The sequence below is a fragment of the Sorex fumeus genome, unplaced genomic scaffold (assembly GCF_029834395.1).
Source record: "Sorex fumeus unplaced genomic scaffold, SorFum_2.1 ptg000020l, whole genome shotgun sequence".
NCBI classification, from domain to species: domain Eukaryota; kingdom Metazoa; phylum Chordata; class Mammalia; order Eulipotyphla; family Soricidae; genus Sorex; species Sorex fumeus.
The window spans coordinates 20,018,021-20,036,500 of record NW_026606077.1 but is presented as its reverse complement, the minus strand read 5'-3'; the positions used below and the strand labels follow the sequence as shown (position 1 = coordinate 20,036,500).

The 18,480-nt window shown below is 38.3% G+C and overlaps 1 protein-coding gene across 1 annotated transcript in view; it reads left to right on the top strand.

Moving 5' to 3' along the window:
- Window positions 1-379: 379 nt before the first annotated feature.
- POU6F2 (POU class 6 homeobox 2) overlaps window positions 380-18,480 on the top strand; it is a 461,711-nt gene continuing 443,610 nt past the window's right edge. Inside the window, exons 1-2 of the mRNA XM_056113393.1 lie at window positions 380-419; window positions 1,125-1,496. Coding sequence (XP_055969368.1) covers window positions 380-419; window positions 1,125-1,496 — 412 coding nt within the window. The remainder of the gene's footprint in view (window positions 420-1,124; window positions 1,497-18,480) is intronic.

Genomic DNA, 18,480 nt, shown 5'->3' with positions numbered 1-18,480 from the left:
ATGACTGTGAGATTCAATTAAGTATTAATTTTGCCCTCCAGTGGACCTATCAAGGTATTCAAAAGGGAGGATTCGGCTCAGCTAAATGCGTGCTGAGTGCTTCAGCCTTAAATAGGGAGAAAATGTGTTTACCTACAGTATTTGAAGACGAAATGCATTGATGCACGGAGGCCAATATTTAAGTGCTGTGCAAATTAAGCCCTGGTGAAGTGACATTGTTTTCAGTGGTATGAGTATTGACTAAAGAAGTGCATTTGATGACAGCTTAAACTATTTGTATTGATTAACATTTTCATAGATTATCATGTGTCATATCAAATTCACTTTTCAGGCATGAATACATTAAAAAAATAACCACAGGCATACGGCGACCAATGTAATGACGGGCCCGGAGACGGTGTCTGCCCACCTGCTCAGGCGCTGGTCACCTGTTTCCTGCTCAGGAACCATTTAGGCATGAACTTGGCAATAAATACCTCCCACAGAACTCAAAAAGGGCATTTCTTGCTCTTCTTTCCTTTCAGCCTCAGTATCTGTGGCCAAACAAAATTATGTCCCTTAGTATGAAAATGGAATCAAAGACTATACTTGGGAAATATTTTTAATCCTGAAACGCCCTCCTCATGAGCTGAAGATAAAGAACATTTACATCATAAGGGGGAAAGTTTGTCTTTTTTTTTTTGGAGCGTCCCCCCTTCTTTTTCATTAATGTTTGGGCATAAGAGGTATCTGATTTATTGAACACCGTTTGTAAGTATTTTTTCAATTCCTTTAACGATTTTTAAACCAAGTTTCATTTATTTAGTTGTGTAGTGCTTGCTTGAAAATGTTCATTTGATTTGGGGTCAGTTTCTGTCCCCAAACTGAGGAGAGAGAAATCAACTTGTGAGGGTGCTTTGGAGAATTTACATAAGACCCCCCTCCCGTGAATGCTTTCGGGGGCCTCTTCTGCCCCTTATCTCTTTCCTCGACTCTCAAGATTGGGTCTAATTGCTTCTCCCCCTGGGAGAGGGCAGCCTTAAATAACAGCCCAGCCCCCTTCGTAGGTGCTCCTTCTCCCTTTGGCTCCGTTGCGAAGTGCAAGCCCAACCCTTTCTAATTTTTTTCCCCCTGCTGCATTAAAGCCAGAACAAGGTGTAAAAACATCCACACAAAAGCACATCCTACAATTAAGCGGCGCAGCCCAGGCGGCTCTCCGAAGTTCTTCCCGCGCTGCCCCTCCCCTCGGAGGCTCCTCTCGGCCGCGGCTCGGGGGTGGGAGTCCCGGCGCGGGCGGGGGCGGCGGGACGCGCGCTCAGCGGCCACTCTCCTGCCCTCTGCCCAGCAGGACCCGATGATAGCCGGACACGTCCGTAAGCCCTGGCCGGCGGCGCCCACCGACATGAACGCGGAGCCGAGCGGGGAGGACGCGGCCGCGCCCCCCGAGGAGCCGAGCGAGCCCCTGGCCGCGCCCGCGGACCCCGAGGACGGCGAGGACGCCCCCCGCGCGCGCCCCGGTGAGTCCCGCCCCGCCGGAGCCCCCCGGGCCGGCCCGCGGCTCAGCTAAACTTTTCCCGGCCCGGAACTTGCTCCCCCGGAGGCGCCCGTGCAAGCCCCCCGGCTGGACCCCGCAGCGGGCGGCGGGCGCGGGGGTGGCCTCGGGGACCGGGAAACAGCCGCGCCGAGCGCTGGTTAACGTTATTGAATGAGTATCGACTCGGTTTCGGGGGGCTGCGCAGCCTTTTGTTAAGGGGAAGGAGAGTCCAGAGTTATTATCTGTCCGCGAAGGATGGGCAGGGGAGCTGGGGAATAGCCTGCAAGTCTTCGGTGCCAGGTAAACAAAGGTGGCCGCGGGCAGTGCTCGGAGGAATCACGTCTTGAGAGCACCGTTAGAACGAGTCTCTTTACAAACAGACAACGGGCAGAAAATGGACTTTTGCCCCATTCCTCGCCCCTGTCCCTCTCCCCTTTGACACGTCCGAGCTCCTTCTGAGGCTGACGACTGCCTAGGACCTTTTAGGAATCTTTGTTTCCTAAACAAAACAGGAACAAGCAGAGTGCCACTCCAGCAAAGACATCTGTCATTCAAACAGATGACACCCTGTAAGCCAACTCGGCAACTGCGATCTCTAATCAGGGAGGGGGGCATCGCCCAGGCAGGGCTGCCTGATAGATGGCTGGTGATAGATGGCTATGCTGGAGAAGCACTTTGTGGGACAGAGTAGCACCAGGTTTTCCGAACAGTTGCTCCCCAAACATTTGCTCGTAATTAGTTTCAAGTCATTATGTCCTTCAACATCATGCATGTATATGTGTGCCTAGAATTCAAATACACACCAAGATTCTTATATATAATATACATTCACCTGTTAATTGTTTCTCTATCTAATATCTATCAAGCAGTCTGCTGATGGTAAAAACGTAATCAAGCGCTTCAACTTCAAACTGAAGCAACATTCCTAAGAATGCACCGAGTGTACATATTCATTCTTAGAAAGTCATTCATTCAGTGAAAAGATAGACTTTGTGATGGAAAGAAAGCAGTTTTGACAGTTTGGCAACTCTAGAACAGCTTCAGCAGAGGAACTTTTCTCTAATTTTCAGTGCTCACAATTAAATATTACAGGGGTATTGCTGAGCAACTTTCTTTCAGATCTTTCATTGATACAACATTGTTTTATATGTACGAGTTTAATGAATTTGTTTCCAGGAAATTTGTCGCATTACCCTTTCTTTGAAAAGCAGCAATTTCACCCTTTTTACATGAATTTTCAAAACTTAGACATTGAAATTTTTAAATCATTTTTATTCTAAAGAAATATTTGGTTGTAGTCTCCTATTCTTCATCTGAAATCATGTCTCAAAATCCTCATCTCACTTTAGGGTTAGTGAGAAAAGTCAGATCAAATTATAATGTGTAGGGATCAGAAAGTCTTTGACATTTAGTATACAAATATTTAGAATTTTTACATTTCAAGAGTGAATTAAACATAACTTTTTCCTTAACTTTGCATACATTTAAGGAAAAAATTTACTCTGTAGTGTTAGATTATAACTCCAACCTGTGGCTTTAAACAGAACAGTCCAAGGAATATTCAGTTTCTCAACATTTACTTAGAATTTTCTAATGCCAAAAATGGTTCTAGATGTGCTGTATTACCTCTTACTAATTGACATCAATAGAGAAATAAGCTTAAAAATCCTAGCAGATCAGAGAAATTTGAATTCAAATTTTATTGAAAAATGTATCTAAATAGAACATTTATTGGGTATGCTAAAGAACCATAGTTTTATTTAGAAAGTACTCATCTTTATTGGAATTCTCAACTTCTGATTTTGTGAGAGTGAAATATTTAATATTTTAATACTTCTTACACTTAAGATATAAGGGTCATATTTAATTTTTCTTATAAATTTCGTTAATTTTATTTGGTCTTGACAGTGTTTTTAAAATATGAATATTTTCAGGTTTATAGTAAGTAAAGAAGAGCTAAGTAGACACTTCAGAGAAAGATTAGAGGCAACATGAGAGAGAGAGAGACAGAGAGAGAGACAGAGAGAGAGAGAAAGACAGAGAGAGAGAGACAGAGAGAGAGAGACAGAGAGAGAGAAAGACAGAGAGAGAGAGACAGAGAGAGAACAAACCACATGGGGAACAAAAGTATCCTGTTGTACTCTTAAAGTTTCCTTAGCTCTTCAGTAAGTTATATTTTCACTTTTGTATATTACTTGACTTTGCCTTAGGAATTCTAGTTTATATGACTAAATTTAATGGAATAATTCTCTCCCACATTTTTTTAGTAATTTAGGCAACAATTAGTGGCTGATAATTTAATGGATCATTATTTTATTTTACATGAATATATTCACCTCTTTATGTGTATTTTGATTAAGTCCTCTATTGATAATGAATAATTAAATTTTTCCTCAATAATTATGAGCCTCCAGGTGAATCTCTAAGTAATGATTTTTTCTTACATACTCTCTTAAACACTCATTCTTATAACCATATACATTAAATTCTCTAAAACTGCTTCTGTAAAAAAGGATTAGAGAAAGACAGGCCATGTGCATTTGGATTTGTTTGCTTTCATGGAGAGACATTAACCAACAACAGGGACAAGAAAGGCTCAGTTTTTCATTGTTCCTAAATTTCAGTAGAAATGGATTTCTTTGGGGCATATTGAGCCCCCCTCCCCCGCCCTTGCCTGCCCCCTCCCCTCCTCATGTCTTGTTCAGATTAGCAGTCCAGAGGACAAGTCTGTATCTCTCGCAGTATGGCACCTGCGGCCCCAAACTGCAGGAGAAAGGCTAATACTGATGCCCTCTATGGATAAACAAAGGAAATTCCAGGAAACAGTGGGCCTTTTATGCCTCTTCTTAAATTGCACCTCTGCACTTAACTGCATCCAAAGGGAGACATACTGTGCAGAAGGCTTCAGGGCTCTGAACAGCTCCGAAAGCCAGAAGGAGAAACTAGAAGCCATATGCCAGCCTAAGTAGAAAGTTCAGAAAAGGGCCCTTGTGTTTTATAAAGTAATTACATCCGTGGTAATGTTTTGCTTAACTTGAACAGTCATGGAAACTAAAGTACCCTTAGGAGAGATGAATCCACATTTCATTGAGAAACATGTGGTTAGCTAGTTTCCAGTGATAACTTTCAGTGGTGCATTATTTATTCTTGTAAAGCCTGTAGAATAACTTCTTTTCTAGTTCGTGACTATATTATGCTAAGCTCTGAGCTGTAGGGGACCAGATGGAGGAGAACAGACTTGCTTGTCAGGGAGTATTATCAGAGAATCTGGATCTGTGTTTGATTGTTTCAGTTATGTGATCAAATGAGTGATGCCACACAGGGCCAGCCATTTATTAAGTGACTGGTGATGCACATATTCAAAAGCATTCTCTAAACTGGCCTTTGGCAAGCAATCTCAAAGGAAAGAGGTCGCTGTGAATAGTGACAGTTATAGCACTGGTGTCAGTGCGGTGCTTCAGGTTTAGATATGTCCATCAAGAATTCAATGTTCCACCATTCGATCAAGTTGGATGCTAAAATTCAAATGGTAACATCAAAACTTGATCAGGAATATGGCTACAGCATAGATAAAAATAATATACGTCCCTAGGAAAATCTCTGTACTAAAGTTTATTCCTACAATCCCATCGAAGAAGTGAAATCGCATAAATATGCCCTAAATATTTTCTCCCATATATGTTTGAAACTGGAAAGATGATTTGTTAACCATTTTTATCCTGGAAGAATTTTTATTGTTTCAAGTTAAACCATGCTTGCTTTTCATAAAGTCTCAATTTCCTTGGGTAGATAAGTTAGTTCTCTGTGTGAGGCACACAGCTTTAAGGCCTTGGGTTCAGACGCACACAGACAACATAAAAATGCTGAATCTGAAATAAAAATTGATGGCAAGGTTTCTTTAATGTTACCATGTTTTTCTAAGTAAAAAGAAATTGTATGCGATACTTGTTAAGAGTATTTCTTTAATGAGAGCATTTTTTTTAAATGATACTGTGTTTTTCTAAGTTAAAAAGAAATTGTGTGCAATACTTGTGAGAATATTTCCAGTGTCATCTATCTGTGAGCTTTTGGAAAAGAGTAGAGAGTACAGTGATCCCTCCTTCTTAGATAATGTTACATCTCTGGAATTTCTCATTTCTTTTGCTATCTTTCTCATAGAAATGGGCTTTGTAAGATTTTTTTCTTTTTAATTTCCATCCATTCTGATTTGTTTAAAATTTATGGTAATGGAGTTGTTTTCAAAGACAACTCTAGGGATGGTCCTGGGGCTAGTCCTGCCTCCTGCTTACTGGGGCTCTTCATCTGAACATTGCTGTCTTCATAACTTTATGCAAATGCCGCAAGGTTTTAGTGTCTTGGATATTTTAAAAGTAAGACAAAATATTCCAGGGCCAATAATCAACACACAGAACAAGAAGGATTTGGCTGTGATACAATGAGAAAAATTACCTAGAGAAATATATCCATTTCAAATATGTATGGTGCTTTTATATTTTCAAAAGTTTCTATATCATAGCAGCTGAGAATTCATTGCATTTTCACAGAAGATGCTGTGTTTAAGTAGGGAAACATAAAATAGCATATTTTAATCAATGAAATAATTTAAATAATCCATTCTATGCAAAAACCGTCAATAAAGAGAAATCAGAAGAAACCTATAATTGTATAAGAAAGTGGACCGTATGCTAATGTATTTGTCAAAATCATTTATTGCTTAATAGTTAAACACATCCATGTCATGAAGCCCTCTGAAGATTATGTATATTTAAACATATTCCTTAATATTAAAAAGAAATTGCATGTACTAAATTTTTTTTTTAAATTCAATGAGAGCTTGTGTTTAGTCAAATATAGTTTAGCGCCTCCATTTTGGAAAACCATTGCAGGACAGCATTGATAAATGTATCTTCCTTATGTAGCATTCATGTGTAAGCTTTGAAATAAAATAAACCCACATGAATTGGTACTGATGTTCAAACTTCTCACTGTATTTATTTGTTGAGTTTTGCTCATGTTTAAATAGCATTTTAATGGAAGATAGTCACAATATTTGGTTCATGATATTTAGTGGGGGCTTTCTTGTCTATCTGACAGGCCTGGGATGCTCAGTTGGATCTCTGTTTAAGGAAAAAAGCTTAATATCACAGCTACTTTGAGATTCAGACTAGCAAATAAAATCACCGATACAGTTTTACAAGTTTTCTTTTATTTGATAGCAGTGATACTTATATTTTGCTGTCATAAATGGTCTTGTAAATAACTGGAAAGAAGGCACAGTATTAGTAATTACATAAGTCTGCACTATCACCATTTAAATGATCCCACTTTAGTCTTTTTGATGTCTTGAATGTTTCTGACTTAAAGGTTATGGGGCATGATAGCATTTTTGTGGTTATCTTAGCTGACTTTATGCCATAATGAATAGAGGTGCATTTCAGATTCAAGCTCCCACATCTCAGCTCTTAAGTAGATTGCTTTCTTTATCAATCACCTGATTTCATTATCACTAGCATTATTCTTTTCCAAAACTGACCAAATAAAAATTTGTCTTCCTTAAAAAAATGAGACAAAAGTGACTATGTCAGGTGGACTTACTTGTTAGTAGATGGTAAATAGAGAGAACTGGTGCTTTCTTTGATTGGTGACCTTGCTGGTTTATATTTGGGGATTAATAATACATCATACATTCAAACATTAAACAGATAGTAGATGTGAAGGAGAAGAAGGGAGATCATGCAGTCCTGATTATTTTCTTCCCTGCGAACAAGGAGCCTCAGATAAAGCAGACTTATTTGCCCAAATAGCTCCCTGACTCCACTTAACATGTGTCTTGATTTTTTTTTATGCTAAAGAAAAAGATAACAAAGTGTTTACACCAAACTGGCACCCTGTCAAGGGGCAATGTGTGTAAAGTTTCCTGCCGTCAGGTTAATAAATTTTTAAAAAATATCCAAAGGCAGAGGTAGCTAGAGAAAGCCCATGTGGTGACAGCCGCCATTCTCCAGCGGGTGGATTTCTCTTTAACATCCAACTTGGCTCTGGAATTTTTTTGTTTGTTGTCTTCTCTATAGTTGCCTGTTGTTTGTGTGTTCATAGTTGCTTTCATGAATATCACTTCATACCACTTTTAAATGTTGACCCTTTTAAAAGTGTCTTCTTTCAAATGTCTTCTTTTAGAGGGAGATAGATTAGCCTAATTTGTCTCAATATGGTATTTTATAGTTGCACATTGACCTTATCATGCTATAAGCCTGAAATGAGGATCTAAATCTGTCAATGAGGAACTTTCCTTTGAAATACCTTTCAGTGATATTTATATTGAAATTCATTCATAATTACGAAATCTTATTTCGATAGTCTAGTAGCTTCTGCTGATGTCTATTAAATGTGTTGATCTAAATCAGCCTTCAAATGTAAATTTCCATGTTATGATTCTCAAAGTAACCTTCACAAATTGCCCTCCTGAAATAAAGTGTACTAGTTTAGTGATATCATTGCTCTCTGTATGACACCATTGACAACTAAACTGAAAATGACTAAGTTTTTCACGCAAATATGGTGTTAGAAAGAATAGTATAAAATCCTTTCAGGTGAAGAAAGTTTGTCATTTTCATAAAAATGAAATTAGATTTTATTTGTGAGCATTAAAATTATATTTATATAATTTTAAAAACACCACCTAATCACTTAGATCAGGACATATCATTCTCAAGTTAAATGATTCTTTGAAAAAGAATCTAGTATATTAATTAATGTCTGTGTTTTACTTAAGAATTTGAAATAAAATCTATGGTCAAACTTGTAATAATAGGTCTTCTTAACTAAGAGGAACACTTTCATTCTAAAGTGCTTTTGAGGTCTTTTATGTGGCAAGATCTACTGTTTAGATTTCAATTCAAATATTAACACTTGAAATAACAGAACTAATGCTAAATCACTTATTTTATTAGAATACTACATAACTATCAAAACTATTTGAAAAAGTGAGCAGATCACAATTAGAAAAGCCAACATCATTATACATAAAACCCAGTGCTTGAAAGTTTGCTATATTGAAGACTATTTAAAAATCGAATATTACAATGAAATCTTCATTGTTTGCGAAGTTAGTGTTGTTAGTTAAACGCCAAAACCTCCAAATTTAGCTAGAAGGATTGTGAGACTGGATATGAAAGTTTTTTGAATATTTGTAAAATGCCTACCACAGCCAACATGAAACAACTTAGTGAATATTTATCCTGTTTTATATTGTTTGCATAGAAGTTTTCCTAATGTTCATCTATAAAAACAATCAGTGTCTTACATATTGATATACTTAAAAAATCTTGTTATTCTAGTTTTTTATCAACATAAGAAAACCTACAATTAAGACAATAAAAACTGATATTTAAATATTAATAGTGTTTTAAAAACAAAATTTTAATTTTCTTCTTACTTTCTTGCCTAATTTATGTTTCTTGTATCTTCTTTCTTAGGTAGTATGTATGAATGTACAATGATGCAATGTTATATAGATATAACATTGGTATGAACTATATTTTGTTTTCCATGTTTAGATGCTTCAGATCATCTTATTAAATTTGTAGTGGGTATTTTCTCTATGGTAAAAATTAATAGAAGCTAGTTTATAATAATCCATCACATATTTCTCCTATAATTTGTATCTTTTTAATAAGAAGCTTTCAGAAAGACTTATCAAAGTTATTACTTTTCCAATTAACGGAAACAATTGTACTATAGCATTAGTTTGAACATAGGTGGCTTATAATATAACTTGTATGTCCACTTTGATACTCTTCACACTGTAACATAAAAACAGGAAGGTTCTCAGAATCTGTGCAGAAAACAGTAAAGATTTTTTTTTTTCAGTTTTTACAGTTTGATTTATTGAGAATATATATTTTTGAAGCATACAAAACTTGTTCCAACTAGGGAAAACTCAACTCTAAATATTGGGAGATAAATATTTATTTGTGAGTTATCAAATTATACATTAAATTACATACTAAATTACAGTAAAAGCATTCATTATTTTCTTTTAGACATTTTTTTGTCTCACATTTCAGTAAAGATTTTGTGTGCTTGAATACATATTTCCATTACACATATTAAGATAGAGTGGGTGGTTGATGCACAGTTAAAAATAATATTTGAAACATTTTCTATTAAAATATTGAGTTAATTTTCTTTAGAAGTTCTTGATGGCAGCATATGTGGTGATTTGTCTTTTGATATTAATATTGCATGAGTTATGCTTATAAATTTATGGGTTAGTGTTACTTGTTGCTCAAGCAAATGATCACTGTTATAGCAATGGTAGGGACTTCATTTGATTTTAGAATGCAAGAATTTAGAAATTGGTTAAAATATGAAAAATTATTGTGGAGTGACTTTTTCCCACTTATCAGTCATATAGAAGAGAATAAAGAAATCAAGAATAAAAGACTATTTTCCTACACCTACATTTAAAAAATGTTCAGATGTGGATGTGATATGTGGAACGAATTGCCCTTTTCTAAATCTTCATTTTTCTTCAACAGATATTTTTATTATAGCAAAATATTGTGAAAGAGAAGCATATTAGTAAGGAAACAAACAGTTTGGAAAACAAAAAGCATGAAAGAAATATTTTTAAATGAACAGCTAATTGGAATCATTTAATTAAATCCACATAATTCACTATAATCTATTCCTGGGTAACAATCAGAACAAGTATATATTTATGATGTAGGTAAACTTCCATAAACTTTTTGGGAAGAACCATACAACATGGTTTTAGACATCTGCTAACTTATCTTCCTCTTTGTACTAATATTAAGGCAGGTTTTAATTTTCAGAATTCCCTAAGAAAAGCTCACATTTCTATGTGTTCCTATGGCTTTGCTGAGTTTGGAGTCTTCTTCCATTCGATTTCATGTTTATAGTAATTTCCTAAAATATTGACCAGTATATACTGGCAATCAGAAAATATTAAAAATGAAGCTTCATGTTTTCAAAAGGATTAGGGCCAACAGCTCCCTGCCCCAAAGCTAGAAAGAGCTGGCGGGGTTGGAAGTTGCTGATGGCAGTGAATTGGTTGCACTAGCATGGACTGGGGGCTGCCCGTCTTGTCATCTACAGCGTATCTATATGTTTTTATAATGATCCAATAACCTGAACCCTGTAACAGTTTATAGTCCTTTGGAGAATTCTTATGGATTCTTAGAGTGACGGAGGTCTGAGAAAAGATCTTGAAAGCTTTCACAAAGTCTGGCTGGGTGACAGAACCAAGCATGACTGTGATTTAGCTGCTAAGGAATCCTATTGACTGGGAGCATCATTAAACTTTTAAGGTAAAAGAAAGCCTCAAAAAAGCCTAGGAAGGATGAGGGTTGCGCGAAGGACCGCAGACATTTCCAAGTGCTGGTGGGTCTGAGACCAGGGACCAAATGTTGCTCCTGTTATCTTACTTTGAAATAAGATCTTTGTTTAGATTCTGTTTAGAATATCACACTAGGTATTAGAAATCTGTTTGTGTGTTTTCTTCATGGAGTCTGTCAAGCTTGGATCTTGCTTTTTCACTTTTCCAGGCTATTTTGAGTTGATGATAAATAAAAATCTTGCAGTTTGAGTCTCGCACCCACGGGATAGAACACCAGAAACCAAAGAAAATAACCATGACAAGTAACTTCGTATCATTATATAAGCTCACAGCTCAGCTTAGCATTTGTAATACTGCTAATTTCTGTGGGCTATTTAAAATACACTTCCACATGAGTTCTCAAAACCCATAAGAGTGTGGCATGTAAAGTAAATTGTTTGTCACTTGCTGACGACCTGCCATATTTATTGTCAGGAGAAATGGACATTAGTTGGAAAAGCAGTTGTTAAAGGCCAAACAATTTTTAAAGATGGCAAAGATGAGCGAGGGTTTTCCTTTTTCTAACAATGAGCCACCCCTTCAGACATCAAAAGACAAGATAATAAGACACTTCAAGCACAATTCAAGATGATATTCAACATCTAAAGGCTCATCTCTTGTCAGTTTGCATTTACTCTCCAAGGGACGTGATGCTTCTATCATCTTTCTGTCAAGAGGAGTCTGGCGGAAGAGGCGAGGGCTCTTATTTCACACACTTAGGGTTTTTTTTTTTTTATCAAATAGCCCACACTCGTCCTGATTCAGCCAAAATGGGGGGATAATTTGAAGAAGGTCATGCACAAGCACAAAAATCTCATATTGATTTGTGTGATTAGAAGGCATTAAAATTGCACGTTTATGTTAGTTGCTGAGATGTTTTGTCAGTTTATTTGGTAATACACTTTTACGGTTGAGAAAAAAATGAATTAAAATTTAAAAACAGATGGCTGAAAGGTGAAATTGTTTTCTTTAATGTGACCATAGTTGAACATTTAACAAGTGAACATAAAAATGATTTAATGCTTTTAGCGGAACAATGTCTGAAATTAGCTGTTGCAATGAAATACTCCCTGCAAAAGAGCAAATTAGCACAACTGAATATATCAGAGGATATATATATATATGTGGAATTATTTTTAAATACTTAAAACATTGATTTAATAAATTTTAAAGGAGAGGTGGTGACATTTCAATATAAAAGTAATTAGCAAGGTATTTTACAATGGTTATCAAACTTTTAACATTTTGTACTTTGAGAAATTACAGTGCCATTATATGTGTCACTTAATGCCCTTTTTGGTATGTATGCCCTTTTTTTCCAGAGAGGGTACTAAAGAATAAAAGACGTTTTAAAATTATTATTATTTTCTGTCAAAACTCATCATATTTTCTCCCTTGCTCTCTGACAGTCACAAAGCCATACCAAATTGAAAAAAAAAATGTCTTTTTTCTTTTTGGTAGGCAGAGGGCACATCTAACAGAAGTTAGAAGAACCAGTACTTCCTCTCAAAATAAAACAATTGATGAAAATAAAACCACGATATCCTGGGATCATTTCTATATTGAATCTTTGAAATTACTTTTTCTGGGAATTTTCATCAACTCTCTGGGTCTCCATTTCCTATATTTCTTTTCTTTGCTGTGAACTATTTTGAAATAGACTTTCTTATTTTTGTTCTACTTTCATGTACTAAAACCTAAATTGGTATACACATATATCTGTGTACATGTAGTTGCAGTGTGGTATGATAGAGGACACCTGTGTTTTTTTCTATGATCTAGGACATTTCTATAGTAAATACTTTACACATGTAGACAAAATTCAGTAGCAAATTCATCCACTCAACAAATATATGTGAGCACTTGCTCTGTGATGGAGCTGGATTCTATCTCAGGGACTCAATTGATAATATATGCATGATAAATTGATCGCCTAATCCAGTCACCTACTGGAGTGAAGTGCAAAAGATACAATCACTCAAGCTTCCCATGCCCTACAAGCTACAATTGCATACCAATATTCTGTTCTTAGGCTGGAGCGATAGCACAGCAGTTGGGTGTTTGCCTTGTGCGTGGCTGGCCCGGCCAAGCCGGATTCGACTTCTCCGCCCCTCAGAGAGCCTGACAAGCTACCAAGAGTATCTCGCATGCATGGCAAAGTCTGGCAAGCTACCCGTGACATATCCAATATGCCAAACACAGTAACAACAGGTCTCAAAATGGAGACGTTACTGGGCCCGCTTGAGCAAATCGATGAACAATGGGAGGAAGTGACAGTGCATTATGTTGCTTCATTTATTGTGACTTTTGAAGAAACCTTAATCTTCAAAATTATACAATGTATAGTTGTATAAAGGTAATGTTCATTGGCCAGAAGCCTAAGTAATTGAAAAAACTAATACCCTCTAAAATGAGGACAAATGAAGGATTATTGAAGAATTCAGGACACATTACAATTACAAACATTAAATCAGTGTTTCAGGACACATACAATAAATAGAGCATTTAATCATAGAGTTCAGTACTTATACCATGCAACACAAATGCCATTCTTTGTCATTGTTTCTTAGTTATGTTCAAAGGGAGAACAGGCAAGACCTTAGCTTCTCAAATTGTGCTTTTTAGTATTGTTACTTCTTTAAAAAGTCGTTTTAAAATAAATTTATGATTCATTTTTAAAATAAATTTATGATTCATTGTCACTAAATGTCTGATTTTATATACTTATATGCCTGGGGTCCCACAAAAATTTCTCAGGCAATGAGGCCAGAGTGATAGTACAGTGGGTAGGGCATTTGCCTTGCATGTGGCTGACCCGGGTTCCATCTCCAGCATCCCATATGGTCCCCAGAGCACTGCCAGAGGCAATTCCTGAGTGCAGAGCCAGGAGGAGCCCCTAATCACGGCGAGATGGACCCAAAAAGAAAAAATTCTCAGGCAAATAGGGGTTCAAATAGAAAAAGTTTAAGAAGCCCTGGACTAGGCTGAACATACCCAAGCTGTTTATTCCCTGCCTCTTCTCCGGAGTTTGTTTATCATATAACACAATGTAGCATCAACGCTTTGGAGTAAAGCTGTTAAGATTTGGGCTTGCTCCTACCCCTTGTTACTGTCTTGATGTTGTGTGTAACATGTTAGAACCTCACTTAGGTTTCCGTCTCCAAATTTAGATGTTATCTCTAAATTTAAATGTTATTGGTGCTTATTTCTTAGGATGGTCTTGAATCTGGGAAAAGGTCACACATGTGGGACTTTTTTGAGTTTTAGAACTATAATCAGCTCTCAATTACACTCCCTTTTTTAAGAATCAAATGGAATTTGCAAGTTTAGAAGGGATTTGATTCCTTTTTAGCAACTTTTAAGAAAATCTACAGAAAACATTTCAGGGACTTAGAATTTGCCCATTTTTATCTTAGCAAGAAGTAGCCCCTAGGGATCTCTTGACCAACAAATGGTTCTGGGGGTGACCGCCCTTTCTTCTTTGTATACATGTTTTGCTCCAAAGTTCATTCTAGAACATTTAGACTTACAGAAGGGTGAGAAGCAGGTTCTAGAGGGGAAAATAATTTGCTGCCTTCATCTAGGAAACCATATGGGTAAAGGGAAGGAAATGTGACTTATTTTAAGGGGAGTGTGATACTTTTAAAATTATGATTTAAACACTCATGGTGTCAAGCAGTGCTATGAAACCAGATGTCCGTGGGTGACAGTAAAATTTTCTCTAGCTGTGTCTTGGTCAGATAATCATGTGTGCTTTGGAGTGGTGCTTCTCCAAAATGATTCCACTGTCGTAGAGGGAATTTGCCAGCTCTTAGGCTAAGCTTTTCTCTCTACCTTAACCACATCTTTGCCAAAGTTTACAAAGACTTTACCTCCAATCACAGTACCAAAGTTCTTTCAGGAGATGATTTTGTGACTATCGCCAAGTGAATTATACAAAATACCAGAGAGAAATATTCCATCAAAGTCGTATGAATACAGGAAGAAGTCATGATACAGCACCCATGGTGGAACTCTGCTCTTGACCTCTGCTCTGGGAAATGATGCCTTATAGTTGCACTCCCTTCTTTATAAAAGAGTTCAGATACCTGCCTGAGAGTGTGTGCATGATTATGTTCAAGAAAGCAGGAGGGTGTTTAGGAAGCATGAGTTCCTTACTCGGTTGCTGTATCTCAGGTGTGAGGGTGTGAGTGACTTTTATTAACTGGCATGCTCCTGGGAGTGTGGAGTATCAGATGAGGTGGGATTTGGAATAATAAACATACATTTCTTAATTTAGCTTTCTGTAAAAAAAAAGACACAGCTCATGTTAGACAGGAAAATCTCTGCTTCAGGAGAGGATTCAAGTAGGCTGTAGGTCTAGTCTGTCTCAGGGGTGGGTGTGGAAGGGTTATTTGCTTCCAAAGTGAAGCAGTTTGCCCACATGGTTTGTTAGGTGTTAAATATTGGTGCATGACTGTAATCTGTAGCACTGTAGCACTGTCCTCCTGTTGTTCATTGATTTGCTTGAGCAGGCCCAGTAATGTCTCCATTGTGAGACTTGTTGTTACTGTGTTTGGCATATCGAATACATCACGGGTAGCTTGCCAGGCTTTGCCATGCGGGCAAGATACTCTCAGTAGCTTGCCAGGTGGAGGAATTGAACCTGGGGCAACCAGGTCCTCTGTGTGCAAGGCAAACGCCTTACTCACTGTGCTATCACTTCAGCCGACTGTAACCAGGTATTCAATTATGTGCCTTTATTTCTTTGAGAATTTTTATGCCAGTGTTTAATTAGGATTTCCTGGCCCTCAAGAGTAAACCCCTCAGGACTTTAATCCTCTCTCCCTCCCTCCCTCCCTCCCTCCCTCCCTCCCTCCCTCCCTCCCTCCCTCCCTTCTTTCCTTCCTCTTTCTTTCTCTTATTTTAGTTTACAATTTTTAACACCTCAGGGAGAGATCAGGAGGCATTGGGGGCCCTCCTGATGATTCTTTGCTGAACTATCAGTTCAATACAAGGCCATCAGTTCAATATAAGGGCCCAAAGATGAGGTGCTGCCTGCCTGTAGATTTTCCAGGCCAACCAATGGTGTTTGAGGGTCCGCAAGGGCCATGCCTGGTGCCTCTCAGAGGCCTCTAGTAGGGCTGCATGTGGTGATACTGATACTGGGGGGTCCTGAGTGCTGGGATTCAGACTGGCATTGGCCACCTGCAGGGTATGTGCCTTAACCCCTACATTATCTCTTTACTGGATCTCTTATGTTTTTCCCTTTTTAAAAGAATTAACCAAAAAATAAGATGACAACCTCAAAAGACCTTTCAACCAATTCTAGAAACAAGTTGAAAGGCTATGGATATTTAAATATATTAAATTGATATTCAGTGCCATATTTGTGGAATATATTATTACCTTTATTAAGGACAGTTAAACATTTTGGTTGAAATGACTAACGCCCTTATTCTTTCATACACACCAAAGTCAGTGTAACTAAGAGCATAATTTTTCTTGTTGTTCCGACCTTAGGAGGCCTTAATGACATAATTTTGCATCACCTCCATACACATTTATCAGAAATTATGAACTGGAGATATTATACAAAGGAACTAACACTTGCCTTGCATAAAATTGACCCTGGTTTGATCCTGGCATCACACATGGATACCCATGCAGCTCCAGGACTGATCCCTGAGGCAGAGTGAGCCTTTAACATCTCCAGGTGCCATGCTTAAGACAAACAGCAACAAAAAAACTATGAGACATTCTGAAACCACTTATTTAATGTGTAATTGTTGATGCTTTTAAGCAGAAGTTGATATTTAAAATGTTGTCACACTGTAAGATAAAACCAATGCACTTATTTGTGTTACTATTAAGCAGAAGAGACAAATTCTTCTTGATGTCAGGAGCAATAACCATGTCCTCCACTAGCATGACACATTCATGGAGTGTGTCTTTTTGAGAGTTGGCTATCTCAGTGTAGAAAGGGTTGCCTTCTGGATGTCTCTGCCTTTATTGCTGGCTAGTGCCAGCATGGGAGGGATAATGCAGGGACAAGTAACATAAGGTTAGGCCCTATAAAGGAGTTTATACTGTGCAGAGAGAAAAGAACCTACCTCCTTGCCTCATGCTGCTGTCTGAGAAGAGGTACTGAACTGTCAGCCCTTTGTGACTTTTACCAAGCTGTATTTTTGTAGGAACCACATACAAAAGCAAAACAAAACAAAACAAAAAAATCATTGCGTTCTACAGCTGAACCTTCTCATTTTTCATAGTTTTTCAAGTTTTCGTCTTTTATTTTTTTATTTATTATATTTTTATGTAGGAGTATTGCTATTTATTCAGTCATTGATTAGGCTGATTGAATTGGGCATGAACTTCACCTTACTTTTTTGCCCCCTTTTTTATAATTTTATTTATTGAATCACAATGAGAGCAGTTACAAAGCTTTTGGGTTTAAGTCTCGTTCATACAATGAAACACTCATCCCTTCACCAGTGTCCATTTTCCACCACCAAAAACCCCAGTATACCCCCTATCCCACACCCTCCCCCTACCTGTGGAGCAAATGATTTCCACATTACTCTATCTCTACTTTGATTACATTCAATATTTTGACACCAGATCCACCATTATTATTTGGGATTTTACCCCAACACTCAGATCTGCCGAAAAGGCAATAGTAGACAATTTTTTTCTATTGTTGGTTATGAAAAACATATGATGTCATGCAGCCGCAGTAGTGACCGCGTGATTTTGGAATTCTGAAAATTGAACAATTAAATCTGGAGGGATTTCTGCCAAAACCTGCCGGGTTCTGAGATTTGTTTCTGGGTCTCTAGGATCATGGCCGTTAAGCAGCTTGATCAGGAGCCAGAGAGGTCATTCGTGGGCGGCGACTTGAGGTCTCATTGGGGCAGGGAGGAAAGGGCCGGCTCCACCCCCATCCCGAGAGCCCCTGTGTGTCTCATCATTGTGGGTCCAATCCTGACTGTCCAATGACCTCTGGAGGATGGCGGCCACTGAGCTGCCAAGGGGGAGCAGGTGGAGGGACAGCACCCTTTCCACCCTGGGGTGGCCTGGCACTAGTTACCTACTGTGGTGACCGGACGCATTTCTGCCAAAAGCTGCTGGGTTCTGAGATTTGTTTATGAGTCTCTTGGATCATGGCCATTAAGCAGCTTTATCAGGAGCCAGATAGACCATTCGTGGGTGCCAACTCGGGGTCTCAGTAGGGAGGGGAGGAAAGGGCCAGTTCCACTCCCATCCCGCGTGTCACGTCACTGCAGGCCCAAACTTGACTGTCCAATGGCCTCTGGAGAATGCTGGCCACCAAGCCACCAGGTATGTAAATGGATAGGGAGAGCAGGAGGAGGGACAGCACCTTTTCCCCCCTGGGGTGGCCCTGGCAACAGTAACCTACTGCAGGGTCTGGATGCATTTCTGCCAAAAAACGCTGGGTTTCAAGATTTGTTTCTGAGTCTCTGGTATTGTGGCCATTAAGCAGCTTGGTCAGGAGCCAGAGAGGCCATTCATGGGCAGCAACTTGGGGTCTTGTTGGGGTGAGGAGGAAAGCGCCGGCTCCACCCCC